The sequence below is a fragment of the Rattus rattus genome, chromosome 4, assembly GCF_011064425.1.
Source record: "Rattus rattus isolate New Zealand chromosome 4, Rrattus_CSIRO_v1, whole genome shotgun sequence".
NCBI classification, from domain to species: domain Eukaryota; kingdom Metazoa; phylum Chordata; class Mammalia; order Rodentia; family Muridae; genus Rattus; species Rattus rattus.
Genome location: NC_046157.1, coordinates 157651743 through 157673535, shown reverse-complemented (window position 1 = coordinate 157673535; position 21793 = coordinate 157651743). Strand labels below are relative to the sequence as shown.

Genomic DNA, 21793 nt, shown 5'->3' with positions numbered 1-21793 from the left:
GATGCCCTCTTCCGGTGTGTCTGAAGACAGCTACAGTGTACTCATATACGTAAAATAAATAAATCAATTCTTTTTTTAAAAAAAATGTAAGCTAATGGCCTATAGCAAAGGCAGGAAGGAGAAAGAGGAACTCCTGGAAAGAGGAACTCTGGGAGAGAGTCAGATATGGGAGGATTTACCAGGGAGACACGGAGGAAGAAGAGGGCTGAGACTAAGAAGGAGAGGTAATTAATAAGCTACATGGCAGACCTCAGAATCGAATAAACTGGTTAATAAGTTAGGAACCACTTGGGAACAGGCCTAGCTATAAGGCCTAGGCACTCATAGTAAACACAAGTCTCCATGTCATTATTTGGGAGCTGATGGTCGCAAAGAAAATCCAGAAACAATTTTTAATTATGTTTATATAAGTGTGTGTAAGTGGATATGGGCGCCTGTGAATATAGGCCCATGTATTGGGTCCTCTAGAGCTGCCTGATACGAACCCATGGCTCCTGTGGAAATGCAGTGTGTACTCCTAAACTGCCAAGCCTTTCTTCCAGCCCTAAAGGATTCTTACTGTGTCGGTGCAAAAGACCTGACTTTTGTTGTGCAGGAGTTTATAGAAAAGCACCTCTTTCCAGGTGATGGTTCTCTTTCATCATGAGTGCCTGAAGTCTACCAGGCACTGCATTAAATACTGCTGAGATCTGCTGAGATCTGCTGAGATCTGCTGAGTGCTGCTGAGTGCTGCTGAGTACTGTTGAGTGCTGCTGAGTGCTGCTGAGATCTGCTGAGTACTGCTGAGTACTGCAGAGTGCTGCTGAGTACTGCTGAGTGCTGCTGAGTACTGCTGAGTACTGCTGAGATCTGCTGAGTACTGCTGAGATCTGCTGAGTGCTGCTGAGTGCTGCTGAGTACTGCTGAGATCTGCTGAGTGCTGCTGAGATCTGCTGAGTACTGCTGAGATCTGCTGAGTACTACTGAGATCTGCTGAGTGCTGCTGAGTACTGCTGAGATCTGCTGAGTGCTGCTGAGTACTGCTGAGTACTGCTGTCTTAGGCAAAGGAAATAAGATCTAGAGCCTGCCCTTGAAGAAATGGTGAAGCTTTGATTCTTAGGGTTGGGGTTGCAGGAAGAGGCAAACCTAGTCTAAACACTTAGAGAAGAGACAAGCAACTGAGGACTGGGGGTGTAGTTCAGAGTACCTGCTTAGCGTGTACAAGTGCTGTCCCTCAAACTGAGAGGAGAAGATGGAGGAGGGAAGAGGAGAACTTGAAACCACTGGAGAGTGTAGGCAGGACACAGAAGCTCTAGAATCTGATGGTAAGGATGGCCCAAAGATGTTAGAATGTGGACAAAGTGATGGATAAGAAAGAGGACTTCCTCCATAGCCTGGTGTCCAGACCCAACGTAAAGTGAAGAGATCAGGTTTGGCTCTTCAAATGAAAAGGTTGAGCTGGCAAGGTAGCTCAGCAGGTAAAGTATTCGCCATGAAAGCCTAATGACCTCATAAAGAAACCCAAATAAAAGAGGAAGACAGAACCAAGTCCTAAAAGTTATCCTCTGGCCTACACACACACACACACACACACACACACACACACACAATTATTGAAGTGGAAACTTCTGATTTCTTTGCAAAGTCAGTTGTGTCAGATGGTGTTTTGCTGGGGCAAACACGGAAGGAGTGTTTTCCTGAAGCAGACACAGGTGAAAGGAGGTATAATGTTAAGAGGAACCCAACAGACAATAGATGAAGCTGGATGGTATTGGTACACCTTACCATTGTTTATTGATCAGTGTCCAGACTCCATAGAGAAAAACACCAGAAAACTTCTAGTGGTGTGCTAGAAGCTTCTTGCTACTTCTGTGGACTCCAGCCAACTGGCAGAGTGATGTCAGCTGATACATATTCATGTGGATTTTTGCTAAGACAGACTCACATGCTGAGGTAAGATACATGGTGAGGCAAGACCCGTGGAGGGCACATAATGTTTGGAGGGAGCATAAATAGGACTCAACAGACAGTGACGGGGGCTTGGCTTGCTTGCACAGCCAGCTTTGCAACACTTCTTGGTCTTGAGTCTTCACTGTTCTTAGTTTCATTGAAAGAGGCACAGCAAAGAACTTCTCCTGGTGTCTCTGGTAGTCCTGGTTCCTCCTTCTGACTTGTGCCGATTCATCTGAGGCCTGGCTGTCTCTGCTAGGTCATGCCACCAGTGCTGGGTCGTGTTTGTTTTCCTGACACTACCGACTGGTAGGTAGTTCATGAAGTGTTTGCGAATGGATCAAGCTGCCGCTGCTGATTCCTGTGAATTGAACTGCTGATTTCCTGACAACGCAAATGAGATTTGCTCCAAAGAACAATTTCTAAACAAGTCCACTGCCCTCGTATCCCAATAACCGTTCTTTTCCACTATCTCTGATGGGTGGTGGGCTAGAAGGGAGGTTAAATTAAGAACCCATATTAAAAGTATGATTTTTTAAGATAAGTGATTATTCTGTGCCAAAAAAATACAAAGAAATTTATGAGAATTGTAAGATTTAGAGCCTCCTAGGCTCATGTAAGTCTTTTCTCAACCCCACTTTTTCCCATTTGTAAATCAAGAGCAATTGTAAAATTGTTGTGAGGATTTGTTGTAGTGTAAATGGCTTGCAGAGTGTGGGGAATGCAATACCCAATAGTGCCTACCATCTCTGATATAATTATAATCTGTAAATAAAACTATGTGTGGGGTTGGGGATTTAGCTCAGTGGTAGAGCACTTGCCTAGCAAGCGCAAGGCCCTGGGTTCCGTCCCCAGCTCCGAAAAAAAAAAAAAGAAAGAGGAGGAAAAAAAAAGAAAAAAAGAAAACTATGTGTAATAAGAGGGGCCCTTGGGTTACTCATTCAGTTCTCACTCATTTCCCCTAGTAAGGCAACTTTCCACAGTGCCAAATCAGTAACACTAAGAACTACATTTCCCAGACTCCTTTGCTTTTAGGGTCCTAGTAGCCAGTTAGGTTCCACCAATTACAGGCGAATATGTAACATACAGACGATGGAAGGAGGTAGAAGACATCATGTTGCTGTTTCTCCTGGCCGACAAAGTTGACAAGATGTGAGCGTCCGGTGCCTACAGCTACTTGGCCCATGTGATCTCCACAGTCCATGGCTGCTGGGTCTGTCCTTGATGCCAATCAGCAGGATCCCTGACTTCCGTTTCCTCTAGCCTATCCAGTGACTTCATAACCACGTGATTCCTGTACTTTGTGCTTTGTCTGCAGTAAGGCCGACTCATCTGGGTTTAGAGTTAAAGGCACCAACTGATCTTACTGAGGTACAACAGAGAAGTCTGCAGCACTTTCAAAATCAAATCAAGGCAACGGTTTTGAGTTTAATATAAGTCCCCAGTCCTAACTAACACACCCATTAAGCCTGGAGTTACTCCGAAGAGCTGAATTTTTGTTTAAGCCAGCCCCTCCTTTTTAAGCCAGCAGCTTCTTCTGGCAGCATAGCCAAGGGTACAGTCTGCTCCGCAGGTCTCTGTTGTGGAGCCCGTAAACCAGAGGGTTGAAACACTGCGCAAAAGCGAAGATACCAAAAAGCACCAGATTTAAAGCAAAGAAAAACACCCCGCACCGTTTTCCCAAGCCTACAAAGATCAGGGTGGGTATCACGTGTAAGCTTATCTGCAGTAGATGAACAAGGACAGTTCTCCGGGCCTTGACGTTTGACCTGTTAAAATGGCCAGCCCGCTTCCCTTCTCGGTATATCAGGCAGTAACTCACAAGAATGACGGATAAAGGAAAGGCGAGGGAAAACATGCCGATGACTCTGGCAGGCGTCCCATTCAAAATCACGGGACAGAGCGGGGCAGACTGGAAAACAGAGGCTGGCGGAGGGCTCGTACCCTCTATGAGGAATAAACCAACATTCTTGAGTATAACCGTGGTCCACGTCGCAGCTAGAATCCTGTACTTAGCAGAATCCACCAAGGATGGAGACCTCAGCGGATAACAAATACCGAGGTAAGTATTCAGAGCCATCAGGGTCAGAGTGAGGAGGATCCCTTCTCCCACACTTAGCTGTGCCCCAAATACCAGCCAGCACAGCAGGAGGGGGCTGTTGGCTAGGAAGGCCCGCATTCCTTGGAAAACAACCCCCAGGCCACAGTAGGAGGAGACACAAAGCCAGTGATGGCAGAGGAGGATCAGCCGCACCTCTTCCCTCAGCTGCAGACTCTGTGACACCGTTGCGATAATGAAAACGGTGATCGATGTGGCGACTGAGAAAGCCACCACGTACACAGAGGCCTTCACGGTTGCCTCTAGCCTCAGCCAGTCAGATATGTTGCAATGCTCAGAAGATGAGTTCATGGTCTTCGGGGCTGGCTTGGCTCCTGGAAGAGAGAAAGGTTGAAATGGATGACTCTGCCTGAAGCTCCTGGTGTGCTTTCCGGCTCTGATCTGTGTTCAGGCACAAGGACTAGACAGTGCCCTCTGCAAGGGGACAATGACGTTAGATAGCATCGTGCAGGTTTTCCTTTAATTAGGGAAGGGGCATCTGGGTGAGTCGTGAAAAAGAAGGCTGGACGATGTATCAGCCTTAGTAATCAAATGGCTCGAGTTTGGGCCAAGATCTAATGTGGAGAGCTAATGCCTGTGTGTCCTTTTCCATCAGGAGCACGAGGTCAAATGATTTGTTAGTCATTAGTATGTACAAAGGTCCAAGGCAAGGGTTAAGGTCATGGTGGGAGAAAGGTAAGCAACGCCAGGGCCTTCACTTGTTTGTTGGTCCCCAAGACACGAGGAGGCGAACAGTGGTGGACTGCAGTCACAGGTAACACTGACTGAGCGCTTTCTAGGAAGCAAACTATTCTCCTAGTATTCCTCTCCATTTCATGGTTCATCAAGTGGTTTTATTATGCATCTTTTCCAGGTGAGGAAACGAAGCTTAGAAAAGCTTAAAGCTTGAGAGTCCCTCAGAGGCCTATGCGCTTTAGGCTTGGTACCCCAGGATGTCCCTCTTGGGAGATGGTGGAACCTGCGAGGCCCGGGGCTGTGACTGGAGCTTGGTTAGCAGAGCGCTCACCTAGCATGTACAAAGCCCTAGGTTTGATCCCAGCACCGCACATGCACCGGGGCTCGCCATCGCCTGCGGTACCCCACTAAAGAGCTACGTGCTCTGTATTTGATCCTACTTGCCACCCTTCGTTTTGCCTAGAATCCCAGCCAGCCCTCCGGGATTCCTCCATCCTACTCAGCAGGCCTTCCTGTCCCTGCCTGGGGTATCCCATGTTGGGCACACACACCTGCTCCGTTCCATGTGAGCCAGGCAGTCAGCCATGATCAGGGCGCTAGCCAAGTGTATTCCAAGACTCCAAGCCCAGTCACTGTCTACTCCATAGAATGAGATTCTCAAGAACGGTTCTTTCCCCGCCCTGCGGGGAAATGGATGGAGTTGCAGCTGCTGTCAAGGTTGAGCTGCCCATCTCCCCACCCCTAATCCAAACTAGCTTCTGGGAAACTACTGTTGATGAGACCAAGCGGTGGCAGGTTTCTTCACTTGTCTGATACATTTAGTGCATGAATCAACACGACGAACCGTTCTGTCGCTGTTCCCAGCCAGCCTTGAGTGAGCACAGTCCCAAGACAAAGCCTAACCCTCAACGGTGCAGGGGACAGATGGCAAAACAGTCACCGGGCCAACTGAAACTTATTGTTCAAAGACTGGTGCTGATTCCAGCTTAATCAAATAATGAGGCACCGAAGACACCGTGTGCAGCTTTATTTATTTACTCAATCAGTAAGAAAGTCAGGGGCAGCGTGGGAAACCAAAGCAAACTGCTCTGATTGGCTGGCTGCAGGCAGTCAGAGAACGGTTCTGGGCTTGAAGGAAAGTTTGAATCAAGCCTCTCAAGGGTTATGTCTAGAGTGAAGCAGGGCAGGAGGGTGGGCAAGGCAGGAAGAACAATGCAGATTCCAACTAAAACAGCCGGAGCTGAGGTAAAGTAACACCTACAACTTCCAGACGCTAATGGGCCTCCATTTTATAAGCAAGGAGACGCTCGTGAGTAAAATAAAACACCGTACATGTCTGAGGTGCAGACCAGATAAAGATGAGGCAGACGGGCAGCCCAGCAAAGTGGGAACAGGCCGTGTGGACGCCGCCACCAGTGCAAGTGACTGAGCACTTTATGAGATTGGAGCTGGGAATTTGCAGAAGAAAGGAAGGAAGTCTTTATTGCTCTTACTGTGAGACTCTGGGAAGACCAGCCATTTCTCCTGCCTTGATTTGCATGCCTTCTGCAAGTGCATTTGCACACCAAGAGCTCTGGCAACCAGGCCCAAATAATCAGATTCATTATTCACCTGCTTAGTGGCAGCTCCTAGGGCCTTGTCCTTTTCCTGAAAAAGACACCTACTGCCTTCCAGCCCACAGCTTCAGTTTTGAAATAAACCTTTGGAGCTAAAAGTAAATTCTTTTTGGCTACAAATTCCCTGACAAAATCAGAAGCAGCCACTGTTATACCAAAAAAAAAAAAAAAGGTCCCACAGAACATCTGGCCAGAGATGTCTGTCTGTCTGTCTAGACTATATAAAGAACTGAAGGGGCTGGAGAGATGGCACAGTGGTTAAGAGCACTGACTGCTCTTCTAGAGGTCCTGAGTTCAAATCCCAGCATCACAATCATCTGTAATGGGGTCCGATGCCGTCTTCTGCTGTGTCTGAAGACAGCGACAGTGTATTCATATAAATAAAATAATCTTTAAAAAAAAAACTGAAAGACTGTGTAGCTTAGTTGGTAGAGCTGAGTCTGCCGGGTGAGCACCAAGTCCTGGGCTCCATCCCTGTGCTATATAAAACCCTCTCATGTAATTGTAACCCCAGCGCCTAGGAAATGAAGGCAGGAAGATCTTATGCTCAAGGTTGTCCTCCGCTATACGGTAAGTTGGAAGCCAATCTGGGTTACATAAAATTCTGCCTCAAGAAAAAAGTAAATAAATAAATAAATCTTCAAGTGACCCCTAAGTCAGCATTACTGCTGAGATGCCTGGTCTCTGTGTTTACTGACCCGTGATTCGAGACGGCTAAGTTAAGGCACTGACTGGAGAGGGAGCATCCTAGGGATGTGACGCAGAGCCTCTGTCCTGGTACAGAGCAAATAGCACCCTCAACCTAGGTGCCATTCAACTAAGGCACTGATAAAGAGATCTGTGCAGCAGGATTCAACGACAGGTTGTGCCAGGGAACTGGAGTAGATGACACAGGTCCTTCCTTCCACAGTTGGCAGCCACTGCCTTGTTCTCCTCACAGGCCCTGGGCATTGAGCTGAGAGGATTTCCCGCTCCTTGGACTTCTGAACAGAAGCTAGTTCCCATTGGATAGTGGACTTCAGATGAAACCCAGGGTAAAGACTAGACTGGAGAGGGGCTGAGAGATGGCTCAGTGGTTAAGAGCACTAGCTGCTTTTCTAGAGGCCATTCAATTCAATGGGGTTGCTGGGAAGTCCCTCACAACCATCTCTAATGGGATCTGATGCCCTCTTCTGGTGTGTCTGAAGACAGCTACGGTGTACTCATATAGTACATAACTAAATAATTCTTTTTAAAAAATGAAAGACAAGACTAGAAAGAAGAAAGGGGCAATGACATGTACAAAACACTGTAGCCAATGATTCCCCACTGAAACACTGTAGCTGATGATACCCTGCCTACTGTTTCCTATGAGGCAGCTCTGGGAAGCACTAGCTCCCCAATCCACACAGCAAACCTGTTATGCTAATATGATCCTTGCTCACATTTCTTTCAAAAGAGAAGGAAGAAGAAAGAAAAGCAGGCTGAGGGTAGTCAGATCTGACAGTGATTTTAGGATTTGCAGGTGACAGACAGTGTGACTCTAGGACCTACTCCAGCACCTGGTGCCCCACGCCACGGGCGATGGGCATTTAACAGGTTTGAAGTGCGCCCCTCACACACTATCACTTCGTTTTCCCAACAGACTGCCGGGACCGAGACCAGTGGGATTCCAGTCCCCTGTCAGGAGAGAGATGCCGTGCTGATGTACAGGAGACTTGATGTCTGATGGGGAAGGGAGCTTTTAACTCAGCCCCTTCTGGTTTCTGAGACCATGGGTTACTGTGACTTCTTTAGTTTTGGTTTTCTGGTTTGTTTGTTTGTTTGTTGTTCCTTTTTGTTTTTCTCAAAATGTCACTGTAGTTCATTATATGCCTAGAAAGAAAAACTGAGGGCCAACGAGATGGCTTCATGGGTGAAAGTGCTCATTGACAAGCCTTGTAATGTGAGTTCAAGCCACAGACCCACACAGAGGAGGGAGAGAACAGGTTCCTGAAAGCTTCCCTTGACCTCCACATGTACGTGGCAGCACAAGCGCACAAGCATCTACACACACACACACACACACACACACACACACACACACACACACACACAAGAAAAATAATTTAAAAAAATGCTGAGTGTCTGAGTAGGTATTGTACCCTGATTTACCCTCCTCCACAATTCATATATTGAATCCTCCAGTGCCTGGTCCAATCTGGATGTAGTCTTTGATTCTTTCAAGAATAGGTGACTAGGACACGAAGAGAGTCAGGGGTGCCCTGGACTCTTGAATAAGCATAGGAAGAGATAGGAAGAAGGTAGCCACCTGCAAGCCAAGGAGAGCAGACTCAGAGGCCACCAGCCCTGAGGCCCTTCCATCTAGCAGGAGACGTGATGTGGGGGTTGGGTTGTTAGCAACAATGTAGCTCCCACCTATTTGTAGAGAGTGGCTTCCCAAGGTTGGTTAGTCTTCTAGAATTCAGGCGGCCAAGAGGGCTCAGTGGGTGAGGGAGCTTGCCATCAAAGCCAGAAGACTTGAGTTCAATCCCAGGACCAACATGGCGGAAGGGGAGAACTGACTCTTCCAAGTTGTCCTTTGACCTCTACATTTGTACTATGGCATACCTACACACAGTAAATAAACAAATGTCTACCTCCTGGAACCTACACATGGGGAGTCCTGAAGAGGCAAACACTGTGAACTCTGAGAGAAAGGGTTGGGGGCTTTCTTTAAGAGCAGTTGGACAGTGCCTGCACCAAGGTTAGGACCAGTATCTGACTCATCACCAGGGAGAGCGCATGTGCAGAGGAGCTAGGACAGAAGTGATTCTCCTTGCTCAAATCTACTGGCAGAAGACCAATGAAGAGAATGGATCTTTCTAGAATGATTCCTGGGATCTTCTTCCATAGTCAGCATGTCCCCTTCCCTTTAAGTATATCTCTCCAGTTCTACACTTTCTTCCTTCTTTGGTCTCTTTGTGTTTTTTGTTTGTTTGTTTTGTTTTGTTTGTTTGTTCTTTGAGACAGTGTTTGCTGTACAGCACAGGCTAGCCTTGAACTTGCATCCATCCTCCCACCTGACTCTTGAGAGCTGGGAATCCAAGCAAGTACTATCACACAGGGGCTTGAAAATCACTCCGGGTACAATCACAGCACTCAGGGGGCTGAGCCAAGAGGACAGAGGAGAGTTCAAGGACAGTCTAAAGTGTACAAGTGAGTCCTGGTTTGTAATGGAAAAAAATAAAAAGTCATTCATCCCACCATGAAGCTTCTGTCTTGCAGGAAACAGGAGGGGAGGGAGGGAGCTAGCATTTGCTAAGCACCAAACATTAGCTGGAGACGGCTCATAGAGGTAGCATGAGGCCCAAGTATATTTAAAAAAGAAAAGTTACATCCCTCACAAGCATCTCCCCAGGCACGTGCCCTTTCTCACGAACACCACCTTCTCTTCTGATCAGAATTTTGTTCGATCTGTGATTCCAGAAGGGTCTGGTCAGCTCTGAAAATCTCAGAGCTGAGACTCCGCTTCCAGTAGAAATCAAAATGACACGTCCAGTGCCGGGTCAGTCAGGAGACGCCTTACCTTACGGACAGAGATCCTTTCCACCGATCCAGCCACCAGTAAGTGCGTTTTCCGGGAAGAGGTATTAGAAACGGCAGGAATCCTAGGAAGAACTCCCAGTGGCCAGTGCCTCACAGTTGGATCCACGTTCCCTGAACCATCAGACCCAGGAGACCTCCCACAGGTCTGCAGCCAGGGTCATGCAGAGGCATCTGAGAACGCAAAGAACACTCCTCACCTTCTGTCCAAGGAAGTGGCAGACCGAGCCCCTCCTTCACTTCACTTCTGCATTCCTGTCCCTCTGATGATGTACACGGCCTCTGTGTTTCCAGGCTCCAGACACACTCCGTGGTGTATAAAGAACAAGAAAGGTGTCCCTGGGGAAGGCTGAAATGACTTCCCCACAGGGGAACTACAATGGAGATGTTGTAACAGGGGCAAGAGAAAGGCAGTTCTGGGCTTCTGTAAAACACGGCCAGTACTTCTCTCTTGCCAACACCTCTGCTAGAAACCCACCAGCATTTGTTAGCAGCTTTCCCTCAGAGGCATGGCCTTTCTCTCTGAAGTTGTTCAAGTAACATGTTGTCCAAAACAATGTAAAATACAGATGATAAGCATTTTTTTTTTAAAGAAAAAGATCCACCCTCCCCCAAGTCCCCATTTGACAATGAACACCGAGAGCAGGTGACATAACTTCCTGTGATGCTTGCTTGCTTGCTAGCTTTTAGATAAGCATGTGACTGTCTCAGCATCCTTCGCATCTACCAGTGAACACACAGGGGTCTTGCTATAATTTTCCCATCCCATTTCCAGTAAAGGATATGGTATGGAGACATTATTTGTTTGGGGGACCAGAATGAACTAGACCTAAGCCAATCTATAAATTATGTGAAAAAACATACATGATTAACCAGCTCCAATGATGTGTTTCTATAATCCTAGGAGACTGAGCAAGAGTGCAAGGAATCATGGAGTTAGCCTGATCTAGTTGGCAAGAGATGCATGTGTCATAGGTTGTTTGGGTTGGACTCTGTGGCTCCGGGGGCACCGTGTGCCTTTCAGTTCCTGAAACGGGGGCATTCCCTCATGCAGTAATGTATTCAGGCCACCTCTGTGTTTCTCTGTCATCGTGGTTTGAATAGATATGACTAATAGGTCTGAATGCTTGGCCCATAGAAAGTGACACTGTTAGGAGGTGTGGCCTGGTTTGAGTGGGTGTGGCCTTGTTGGAGAAAGTGTGTCACTGTTGGGGGGCAGAGATCTCCCATGCCCTAGCTATGCCCAGTGTAGCACAGAGACTCTCCTTGCCACGTGCAGATCAAGATGTAGAATTCTCAGCTCTACCTCCAGCACCAGGTCTGCCTGCACACTGCTGTTTCCCACCATGATGATAATGGCCAGAACCTCTGAAACTGTAAGCCAGACCCTCTTAGATGTTTTCTTTTATAAGCGTTGCCATGGTCATGGTATCTCTTTACAGCAATACAACCCAAACTAAGATATTTGTGTTCCTTAGAAGTCAATGAAGCATAGACCGAATGACAGGACAGTTGGTCTCAGACCCTAATTCTGTGTGCCCTGTATAGCTTGCAAATGCCATTGTATCTTAGCAACTACCATGGTATTCGTCCTCTCTGCTGACATTATATTTTGTTCCTGATAAAGGTATAAAGAGTCTGATTACTTGCAATAAACATGGCATAGCCTCATTCTTGCTGTAACTCCTCCAACCTGTGCCTGGTCAGAATTTACTTCTCATTGGCCATATCAGGCAACCTTGACCTGGTAAATAAGCATTGGTGCTTATACAAGAGGATCTTAAATTCAAGGTCAGCCTGCTCTAAGCTGTACAATGGGATTCTGACTCAAATAAGAAAGTGGTGGTGCTGGCACAAGCCTTTAATCCCAGCACTTGGAAGGCAAAGGCAGGCAGATCTCTGAGTTCAAGGCCAGCCTGGTCTACAGAAAGAGAGTTCCAGGGCAGCCAGAGCTACACAGAGAAAACCCTGTCTCAATACACACACACACACACACACACACACACACACACACACACACACGAAGAGGAAAAAGAAAGAGGAGGCTGGGAAAGGGAAGAGGGCATGACTCTATGGTAGAGAATTTGCTAGGCTTTCATAAAGACTGGGTTTGATCCCAAGTTGAGCAAAACAAGCAAGTACATGATCAAGGTGGTCCAATCAGAGGACTTGCTGGATGAGGAGAGACATCGTTCTAGGTCTAGAAAAGGCTGTCCTCAACACTATTGGTCAGCATCTTGACAACCCAGAAGAACTAGCTTTAGGCGGTGAGGGGGAGAGGAACAGAGGGAGAGAGAGAGGGAAAAAAAGATGGGATTAAGACCTTGAGAAGCTTTCTGGAGGGGGCTGGAGAGATGGCTCCATAGTTAAGAACACTGACTGCTGTTCTAGGGGACTCATATTGATTTCTAATGCCTCCATGACAGCTAGCAACAGTATGCTATTCTAGTTCCAGGGTATTCAGCTCCCTCTTCTGGTCTTCGCAGGTACTGCACATTCATGGTGCACATACATATATGCAGACAAAACACTCATACACATAAAATAAACAGAAAAAAAAAATCTAAAACAAAAGGAAAGAAGGATTTTCTCCAGCTGGGCACGATGGCACATACCTGTAATCTGAGCATCTCAAGAAACTGAAGCAGCAGAATCATCAGCCTGAAGCAAGTGTAAGCCAGTAACAAGACTCTGTCTCAAAAGAAACTGAAACAAAGAGAAACAAAAACAACTTCTGGGGCTGGAAAGATGGCTCAGCAATTAAAAACCCATTCTGCTCCTGCAGAAGCCCTCCGTGAGCTGTCTCCAGATGGTTAGCAAGAACAGCTAACATTTGGCACACATACACACACATGCACACATGTGAACCTTCATGCATACTGGGAGAGCTAAAGTTATGTTTTAAGTTTACATTATCATGGTTAAAAGATCTATAAAACAGAAATGCCTCTAACCTGTCAACCCCACTTGCCCAAGGACAGGTGACTTCCTGGAATGCTGGGAGCTGTTGTTCGTGTAAGACAGCAAGCCACATGTTTTCACTTCTGGAAACAAGGTTGGTTGCCCCAACTGCACAGGATGTGGTTGATCCCACGAAGGCAGGAAGTATGTCAGAACGTATGCTTGGCCCCTATTGGCTGAAGGCAGAAAGTGTGTACCCTTGTGGGCTCTGCCTTTATAAGCACTTAGCTAATGTAATTCTTGGCCATTCTGTGGGAACCCTGGCCACTCTCCATCTTCCTGGCCAATAATAAAGCTTGCATGGAATGTGGCTAAAAAAAATCGTGGTCGTCATCTTAGTCACATCCCGTGGGGTTAGCAGTAAAAGCTATGGCACAAAGAAACTACCAAACTACAATGCTCTGATGGGGCATTGGGGGGAGGGATGATTTATTGGAGCTCAGACTGCAGGGTAGGTGAAGGTGGGAGTAGGCAGAAAGAAGAGCAAATGACAGAAAAGCAAGCAGATTTTACATGGCTGTCAGCATGCAATCTGTCCAGACTGACTGGGAGCTAGGTGCCCTGACCTGAGGTAGTTGACGTTTGTAGGAAGAAGGATTAAGGATGCTTCCTGGCAAACAGAAACCCGCTTTAGGAAACCTGTTTACAGGGAAACAACCTTTCTGTTTCCCTGGCCGATGTCTTTCTGTTTAGGACCAATTGTCACCAGCACCGCCATGCGGGGGTGAGGGAAGAACTTTGGAACTGTCAGTGCAGTTGGCTGAGACAAATCAGACTCCATGGTTTTTTTGTTTTTCTGGGGTGGGGATGTTGAGGGGTTAAGATAGAAAAAGAACAATAAGTTGAGTGGGTAGGGAGGCGGGGAGGAGTTGGGAAATGGGAAAGAACATGATCAAAATATATTGTATGAAAACATGTTTAAAAAGAAAGAAGGCAGGGAGGGAGAAAGGAAGAAAGGAAGGAGAAAGGAGGAGAGAGAACATAGATAGGGAGGTAGGTAAGGGCACTTGCTGCCAACCTTGATGACCTGAATGCCATGTGATAGGAGAGAACTAAGTCCTGAAAGTTATCCTCTGACCTCCACATACGATGGCACACATGTGAGCATGCATGAGGCATGCATGTGCGAGCACACGCATGTGCGTACACACACGCCAGCAATTAATGCAATCTTATAAAGGAAAGAAGATAAGGAGAGAGCTAGGGAGGGAGGGAGGAGGGGTGGGAGAAGGGGAGGGAGGAAGAACAGAGAGGGAAGAGAGGGACAACAGGGACTGAGCTCCAGAGCTCTTGAAAACTAAGCCCCTCCAGCCTCACTGGCTAGAATGGGCACAGTCTTTTTCTGAGGCAGCCATGGCAGGAGGAAGGGAGCTACCACATTTGACTAAAACCGAAGTGTCAGCTATGAGGGGGAAAAGAAAACAAGGAACTAAGCCAAACAACTGGGAGGGTTTAGTCAACACCAACTTCACTGCTGTTACCGGGTTCATTCATGATTATTGATTTACTGACTGCTTTAAAACCAACAACACAAGACTGTTAAAATCCCTTATAAGCAGAGAGAGAGAGAGAGAGAATGGAGAGAGATATGTGTATATAGCCCTGATAACTTTACCTTCAGTATGTATGTGACTAAGAGACTTGATCCATTTTTAGAGTTAAACAAGGAAGTCCAAAATCATAAAAAAAAAAAAAAAATTCTTTTGGAAGCAAGAGAAAGCCAGGCTCTTGCACCGCCACAGATCAAACATCAGGGGCTTGTTGCTCACTTTGTCTGGGTGGCAGTGAATCAACCTTCAAAAAGACGGTTAGTCAGCCAGGCAGCCGCAGGAAGCTGAGACAGAAGGAGTGGCACAAGTTCAAAGCTAGGCTCAGACAGAGAGTAACGAGCTAAACTGGGCTACAGAGTAAAATCCTGTCAGTAGTAGTGGTGGTGGTAGTGGTAGTAAATAATATGAAGACGAAGATGAAAAACTGGAATAATGAGAAGTGTGTCTTGAGTTTTGAGTCGATTGCCTGATCACAGTGGCTCACGTGAACCTTTAGTCCCAGCACTCAGAAGGCAGAGGCAGGCAGGTCTCTGGGAGTTGGAGGCTAGCCTGTTCTACATATGAGTTCCAGGATAGCCAGAGCCACACAGAGAAACCCTGTTTCAAAAAAAAACAAAACAAAAAGGGGGGGGGAGTCTCCTAGCTGGGGAGACAAGAGAGCTCTCACCTCTCACTGTCCCTGAAAGAACTGAATCGGCCTCGCTAGATTGCGTCCCACAAAACCTGCCGAACAAAACACTGGCAGGATGAAGACAGAGGACTGCCAAACTGCTCATTTGGGTGGAGTTCTACTCCTGGCCGGATAATCTTTGAGCTAAAAAATCAGGCCCACGCTAAATGGGATGAAGGTATTTTGGAGAAGGAGACTTAGGTCAGTCTTTGTCCCCCAGGGCTGCTCAGTAAACCCCCCAACCCCACCCCAGCACTTTCAGTTTGAAGCAATCGGTAGAAAAAGAGAAGACATTAAAGAAAAGGGGTGTGGTGCTAGCTTCGACAGAACTCTGAGCCAAACCTGACTTAGGGCCGAAGGAAAGATTTCCTGGGCGCCGAGCCAAACTCCTAAATGGACAGTCTCCAAGGGTGGGGCTTGGGAAGCCCTTTTATTTTATTTTATTTTTTTAAGTCTAGGTATGGTGGCACTTAGATATTTATTTATTTACCTAATTATATTTTTATGCATATGAGTGTTTTGCCTAGGTATATGTTTGTGTACATATGCACCCCTGGTGCCCTGGGATGCCAGAAGAACGCATTGGATCCCCTAGAACTGGAGTTACAGATGGACATGAGCTGCCATGCGGGTACTGGAAATCAAGCCTGGATCCTGTGGAAGAGCAGCCAGTTCTCTTAAACCCTGAGCCATCTCTCCAGCCCGTCAGGATGCTGTTTAAGAATGTGTGTGGTGATATTCGTGCAGATAATGTTTGGGTGAATTTAGGACATAAGGAAGTGACTCTTCAACTCCAGGGTGGAAAGACCAGATGCTGGGTGTTAGTTAATACACTGCCAAACCATATCTTCTTCCGCCCTCAAGACTTTCTGACACCAGCCAGGACTAGCACAGGCCAGGGGGAAAGACTTAGTGCAAAATGTTTGGCTGAAAATCAAGGAGAAGCTGGTCTTGCTGACATGGCAAGCAGGCATTCCAACACTCAACAAGCTCCCAGCAGTGAGCAAACAGGAAGAATCATAATTCATGGGAGAATCCTAGGGTTTGGGTCTATTACACCCACACGTACCTTTGTTGGTTGTCTTCATAAAATACGGCCTTGCAAACTTTCTCTTTTCTGATTTACATCTAAATTATGTCAAATTACAACACGGCTTAATAATGTGCAAGTGATGACTTACTTATCAGTCAACCATCTACCCACTCCTAGCCCCAAGTTCTTGTATCCATGATCTAAACAACTTGCTGAACACTAAAACTGCTGGTACAGTAAAAATATGATTAGTGAATTTACATGTTCTTCATGAAATGCACCCCCCCCAAACAATTCCTCCAAAACCCTGAGAATCAATTAAATAAAAATGGTCTTTAGGCTAGGTGTGATGGTGCTTGCCTTTAATCCCAGCACTGAGGAAGCAGAAGTAAGTGGGTTTCTGTAGGTTCAAGGCCAGCCTGGTCTATGACAGCCAAGGCTACATAGGGAAATCTTGTCAAAAATCAAACAAAAATAGAACAAAACAAAATTCGTCAAGGCCTGTGCAGTCCTCATGCACATTGTCCTGGGCCATGTCATCCTGGAGTCCAGAGCTGCCTGACTTTCTTAGTGTGTAGAGACCACTTCTGTTGAGAATGGGAAATGGATCTTCGAGCCCTTCTGGAGATTCTCCAAGAGACCTTCCAGACAATGATTAATTGCTCTCTGCTGCCATCCAACTTGACGTAACATCAGGAAGCCAAGGGTGTTGAGCATATGCTGTGGAGAATGGAGCTGATTCTGCAAAGACATAAATTTAATACAAAATATACTGAAGCCAAATGGCCCTGCTTTGGCTGTGTGCCAGGCGACCCATTTCTGCCTTCATTGTGCACGAGGTATGGGAAGCAATAGAGAAGAGAAAGACTGAAGAATAGAATAGGCAGAAAGCACCTTTCAAAGTTACTCCTACCCAGGTGGTGTTTGGATTGGGACATGGCTGAGGAGGCAGTGAATAAAGACCATCCATGTCCCAGACTGTAGGTTCCTGAGACGGTCACACAAGTATCTGCCATTCCCACCTGCTCTTCTGAAGTGGAACCTCTCCATTCTGATCATCAAAAGGGGGGATCCACACACACTCCATCTCTCTTGAATAAGTCAGTGACTGCCTCTACCAAAAGAGAGGTCTGTTGTGTTTTAGAACTTTGCATGGGGATCCCTGAATACCCTTGTAAGTGGTCCAGTGTCCCCCACCCTGGTACCGTGCTTGAGTCATGAGTAGGAGCACCAGCTGACAACTCAGCTGAGCCCCAGCTAGCAGAGAACCAGGAAGTGCTTCATCCTTCAGGTCTAACCCTTGACATCCGACTATGCCCACCTAAGACACCACAAGATATAACTAGCCAAGTGAGTCAAATTCCTGACCCACATAATCTATGATTAATATGTGGGAACAAAAATTAAAACTGAATCAAAAAGGCTGCAGAGATGGTTCAATGGTTAAGAGCACTGGCTGCTCTCTTAAAGGACCAGGGTTCAATTCTGAGCACCCATACAGAGGCTCACAACCATCTGTAACTCCAGCTCCAGGGGATCTGATGCCCTCTTCTGGCCTCTATGGGCACTGCACTCACATGTACCTATCCCCACAGTCATACCCTATAGATATTTACAAAGTAACAAAGGTAAATCTTTAAAAAACAAAACAAAAAACAAAACAAAACAAAACAAAAAAAACCTGAATGTTAGAAGTTTTCAGTACTGAGATGGGTCTTGAAATGGAAAAGAAGATACTTGTTCATGTTGCTGTTTTCAAAGGTGGTCAATTCCTTTCCTCCTCCTTGGTCTCTTCCCCAGTCCATGAAGATATTTATCGTCCTCTCGCCAGAAATTACCTCTCTAGGGTAATCTAGACTTTTTTTTTTAGATTTCCAACAAAGTAAGAAAACAAAAGAAAAACAAGAAAATGAAAACAACCCAAGAAAATAAAATATTAATTAAAATAATTTAATTCATCAAAAATTCAATTAAACCTTCTAGAACTAAAAAACTTGTGGCTATAGGAAGTGAGCAATCTGTTGGAGGTTAACCAAGAATTGATGGTCACTTATATCAAAAAATAAATAGAATTCAGTTAGAATAAGTGTTGGCAAACTTTGAAAGGGAATAAATTAGATTAAAATGGAGATGCTGAGGAAATGTAATGGTAGAAATATCTAGTAGGCTATTAGGGATAAATGTTTATATATATATGTATACATAATGTGTTAAAATCATATGTTTATGAGGAATTTTCTATCTTTTATTTCCCAAGACAATAGTTGTCTTAGTTTTGTTTCCTGTTGAGGTGGCAAGACACCCTGAAACAAGCAATTTTAAGAAAGACAGGGTTTATTTCACTCATAAGTGTAAGTTATAGTTCATTACTGTGGAGGAGTCAAGGCACCAGGAACTTGAAGCAGCAAGTCACATCTACTGTCAAGAATAGGGAGTAATGAGCTAATGCATGTGTACCTGCAGCTTGCTGGATTTCTCTATTTTTATACAGTTCAAGATCTCCTGTCTAGGGAATGGTGCCACCCACTGTGGGCAAGTCTTCCCACTTCAATTAGCACAATCAAGATAATTCCCTCCAAAGCCAAGGCTACAGGTCAACCTGATTTAACAATCCTTCATAGTGTCTTCCCTTTACCTGGGAATACTGTACTACTGTATTCGATAGCTTTTTGTCTGAAGCAGGCTACTTATAAAGAAAAGTAATCATCATCATCACCACCATATTCCTCTTTACTGCCAATAAAGTCAGCTTTTCAAGACAATACGCAAGTGAACGCACATCATAGTCCAGTAATATTTTATCCCTGCTCCCAATAGGTAACAAGCTGTTTCGTTTGAAGTTTACTGGAACTCATGAATCTGTCAGTCCTAAATCTACTTAGACTCACAACATGACCAGACTCATGTGAGACAGAATGTGACTGAGCCTGCCTGGACTGCTCTTTGACTCCCCCTCCCTCCACGCTCACTCTTTCCTGGCTTGACTCCCTTTAGCCCTGGCACTCTGTTCAGGCATGCAGCTTCCTCATGGAGCTACCCTGAAGCATCTCTAGCTGTATCCATCCTCCATGAAAACACTCTGTCGCCCACACTGCAATCAGCTCCCTACTCTTTGCCAAGGAATCGAGAAGCTGATGTAGTTGAACTTTTTCAGCTGGATAAGGGCCCCTCTCCTTAGCACCTATCAGTAAGAACTATTGGGAATGTCCCAAGAGGCAAGCTTTGTAGCCATCATTTTTACTGTTTCTGTGACAAAATACCCAACAAAAGAAACTTAGGGAAGGAGAGGATTACTCTGGCCCAGAGTTTCTGGGTATGGAGTCTATCATGGCAGAGAAGGCATCAGGAGCATGAGGTAGCTGGTCATGTCATGAGGTCTGCAGTCAGAAGGCACGCAGAGGAAGAATGCTGGTGTTCAACTCATTTTCGCCTTTCTATTCAGTCTGGGACCCAGGCCATGAAATGCTGTGGCCCACATTTAGGATGGATCTCCCTAATTAATCTAATCTAGAAGCTCCCTCACAGGCCTGCCCAGAGGTCTGTCTCCTACGTGGTTAGATCGCCCTTTAAGTGAGCAGTCAACTCTGATTCTCATGGCTTTCAAACAGCCCATGTGTATGTGTGTGTGTGGGGGTGAGGGTGTTTAAGGAAGAAACAAGACAAGGAAAGTGGTGCTGTTGTCCCTCTAAAGCCCTCTCGACACGCCTCAGTAAAAATATTTGCAGCCAAGTCTGATGGCCTGAGTTTAATTCCTGAGACCCAAATTGTGGAGAGAGAGAACTAATTCCTGCCAAGTTGTCCTCTGGCCCCCACACATGCACCAAGGCACGTTTTGGAGCATGGGGTATGAATATACACAAGCACATGTTGCTGTAGACAGACAAACACACACACACACACACACACACACACACACACACACACCCCAGAACACAAATGTCATTTTTAAAGCTTTTTCTAAATGTCTTTAAGAACAACAACAACAAAAACAAAACAAAACAAAACAAAACAAAACTTGAAGACACCTCAAAGAAGCTCTGAGTCCCTCACTGTCACATGATGTGTCTCTCATTTTGTCGTCTCTGTATTTAACCCGTTATCACGTTTGCTGGTGTATCTCCATTTCCTTCTCCCTCAGCATGGACATCACAAGGATAGAGACCTGCCCTGTTTCATTACTGTAATCCCACCATTTAGAGCAGTGCCTGGCTCACGGCAGCATTCTGCGGGCGCAGTTGAACGAGAGCAGAGGATGGTGAGAAAGATGCTGACGCTGGTGCCGATGTAGACGCTGAGAGCAGATGCTATGTGTAGCTACTGTGAACCAGGCACTGTTCCACTACTCGTATCTTTACATATGGTACTTACTCCTCCCTACAATGCAATGAGACAAACGCTATTTTCATTCTAATTTACTAAAAAAAAAAGACAAACAACAACAACAACAAAAAACCCACAACCTAAAACCAGAAATGTTGGTGAGGTGCCCAAGATCGCACAGCTAGTGAACGGCCAAGCCACGCAAGCTGGAGCCAGGATCATAGCTACTCTATTGCACTGCTCTGCAATGATAGATAAACCCTGGTCCCTTGCAGAGACATCCTTGATGAAGAACAGCGGACCACAGGCTAGACTGTGTCAGATGCATGAGTAGGTACAGACAAAGGGACAGGTCAGTTCAGGACGTAATGAGAACTCTCCTGCTGAGAGGCAGACTGAGGTCAGAGTGTCCTCGACACCCAGGGTCGAGCCCTCCCCTGTCAATCATTAATCAAGAAAATGTCTCACTGACGTGCCACAGGCAGGTCTGATGGAGGCATATTCTCAATTGGTGTTCCTTCTTCCCAGATGACTCTAGCTTATTCAAGCTGATAAAGTAGAACTAACCAGAACAGCTGCCCTCAGTCACTCCATATTATATAAAACAATGGCGTTCCAGACTGCGCCATGCCCCTCGTGACTTCATTTTACAAGCACCTTTTGACTTGATATTTTAGGTAGAGCAGCAGGCTGACTCTGCACCTTGGTGGACACATTAGATGTAACACTGTCTTTCTGTTACCACCCCCAGTCACAGGCTGATAGATAAACCGTTCCTAAGTGGAAAGGGTGCTACCTTATCAATCCATCGGAGTAGATCGAGCTGATAGGAGCACATAGACATAGTAAAGTCAAGTCAGGCAAACAGGCCTGAGCCTACCAGGTACACCAGACTGAAGAAAGGGTGGAACTCCCTACAAAGAGGAAGACACTTGACTCTGCCACAGCAGTGGCCCCACCAGCCTGTCTCTCACCACAGGGTCACCAAGGACCAACAGGTAAAGAACTCTCAACTCTCCCGAGGGCCTTAGCTCAGCTTAGCTCAGTCCCAACTGCTCGGAGGGTCTATTCAAACTGCCATCCATCCGTCTGCCTGTTAATCCACCTGGACGCTACGTCTATGGCTTTCATAGCCCCACACTTCATTTCTGTAGCCAGACTGGACCAATCAACTCTGAGTCTAAGGCCTGGCCCCACAGCAGTGTGTTTAACCAGATCTCCCCAGGCTCAGTCATCTGACCACTCCTACTCCACTCTCTTTTGCAGATCCATCGGCTTCTGGCTTCCACTGTATCCAGCCTCTTCAAAGTCCCTGAACTCTACTGTGGCTCTTATAACATCCGTCCATCCGAACA

General features: G+C 46.2%; 1 protein-coding gene across 1 annotated transcript; it reads right to left on the bottom strand.

Moving 5' to 3' along the window:
- Positions 1–3449: 3449 nt before the first annotated feature.
- Positions 3450–4340, bottom strand: LOC116898563 (odorant receptor 131-2-like). The gene has a single exon (XM_032899770.1). The coding sequence runs from the start codon at positions 4338–4340 to the stop codon at positions 3450–3452; it is 891 nt and encodes a 296-aa protein (XP_032755661.1).
- Positions 4341–21793: the final 17453 nt, after the last annotated feature.

Excerpts from the sequence above, each read along its gene's own strand:
- LOC116898563 (XM_032899770.1), bottom strand. The coding sequence starts at position 4,340 with ATGAACTCATCTTCTGAGCATTGCAACATATCTGACTGGCTGAGGCTA.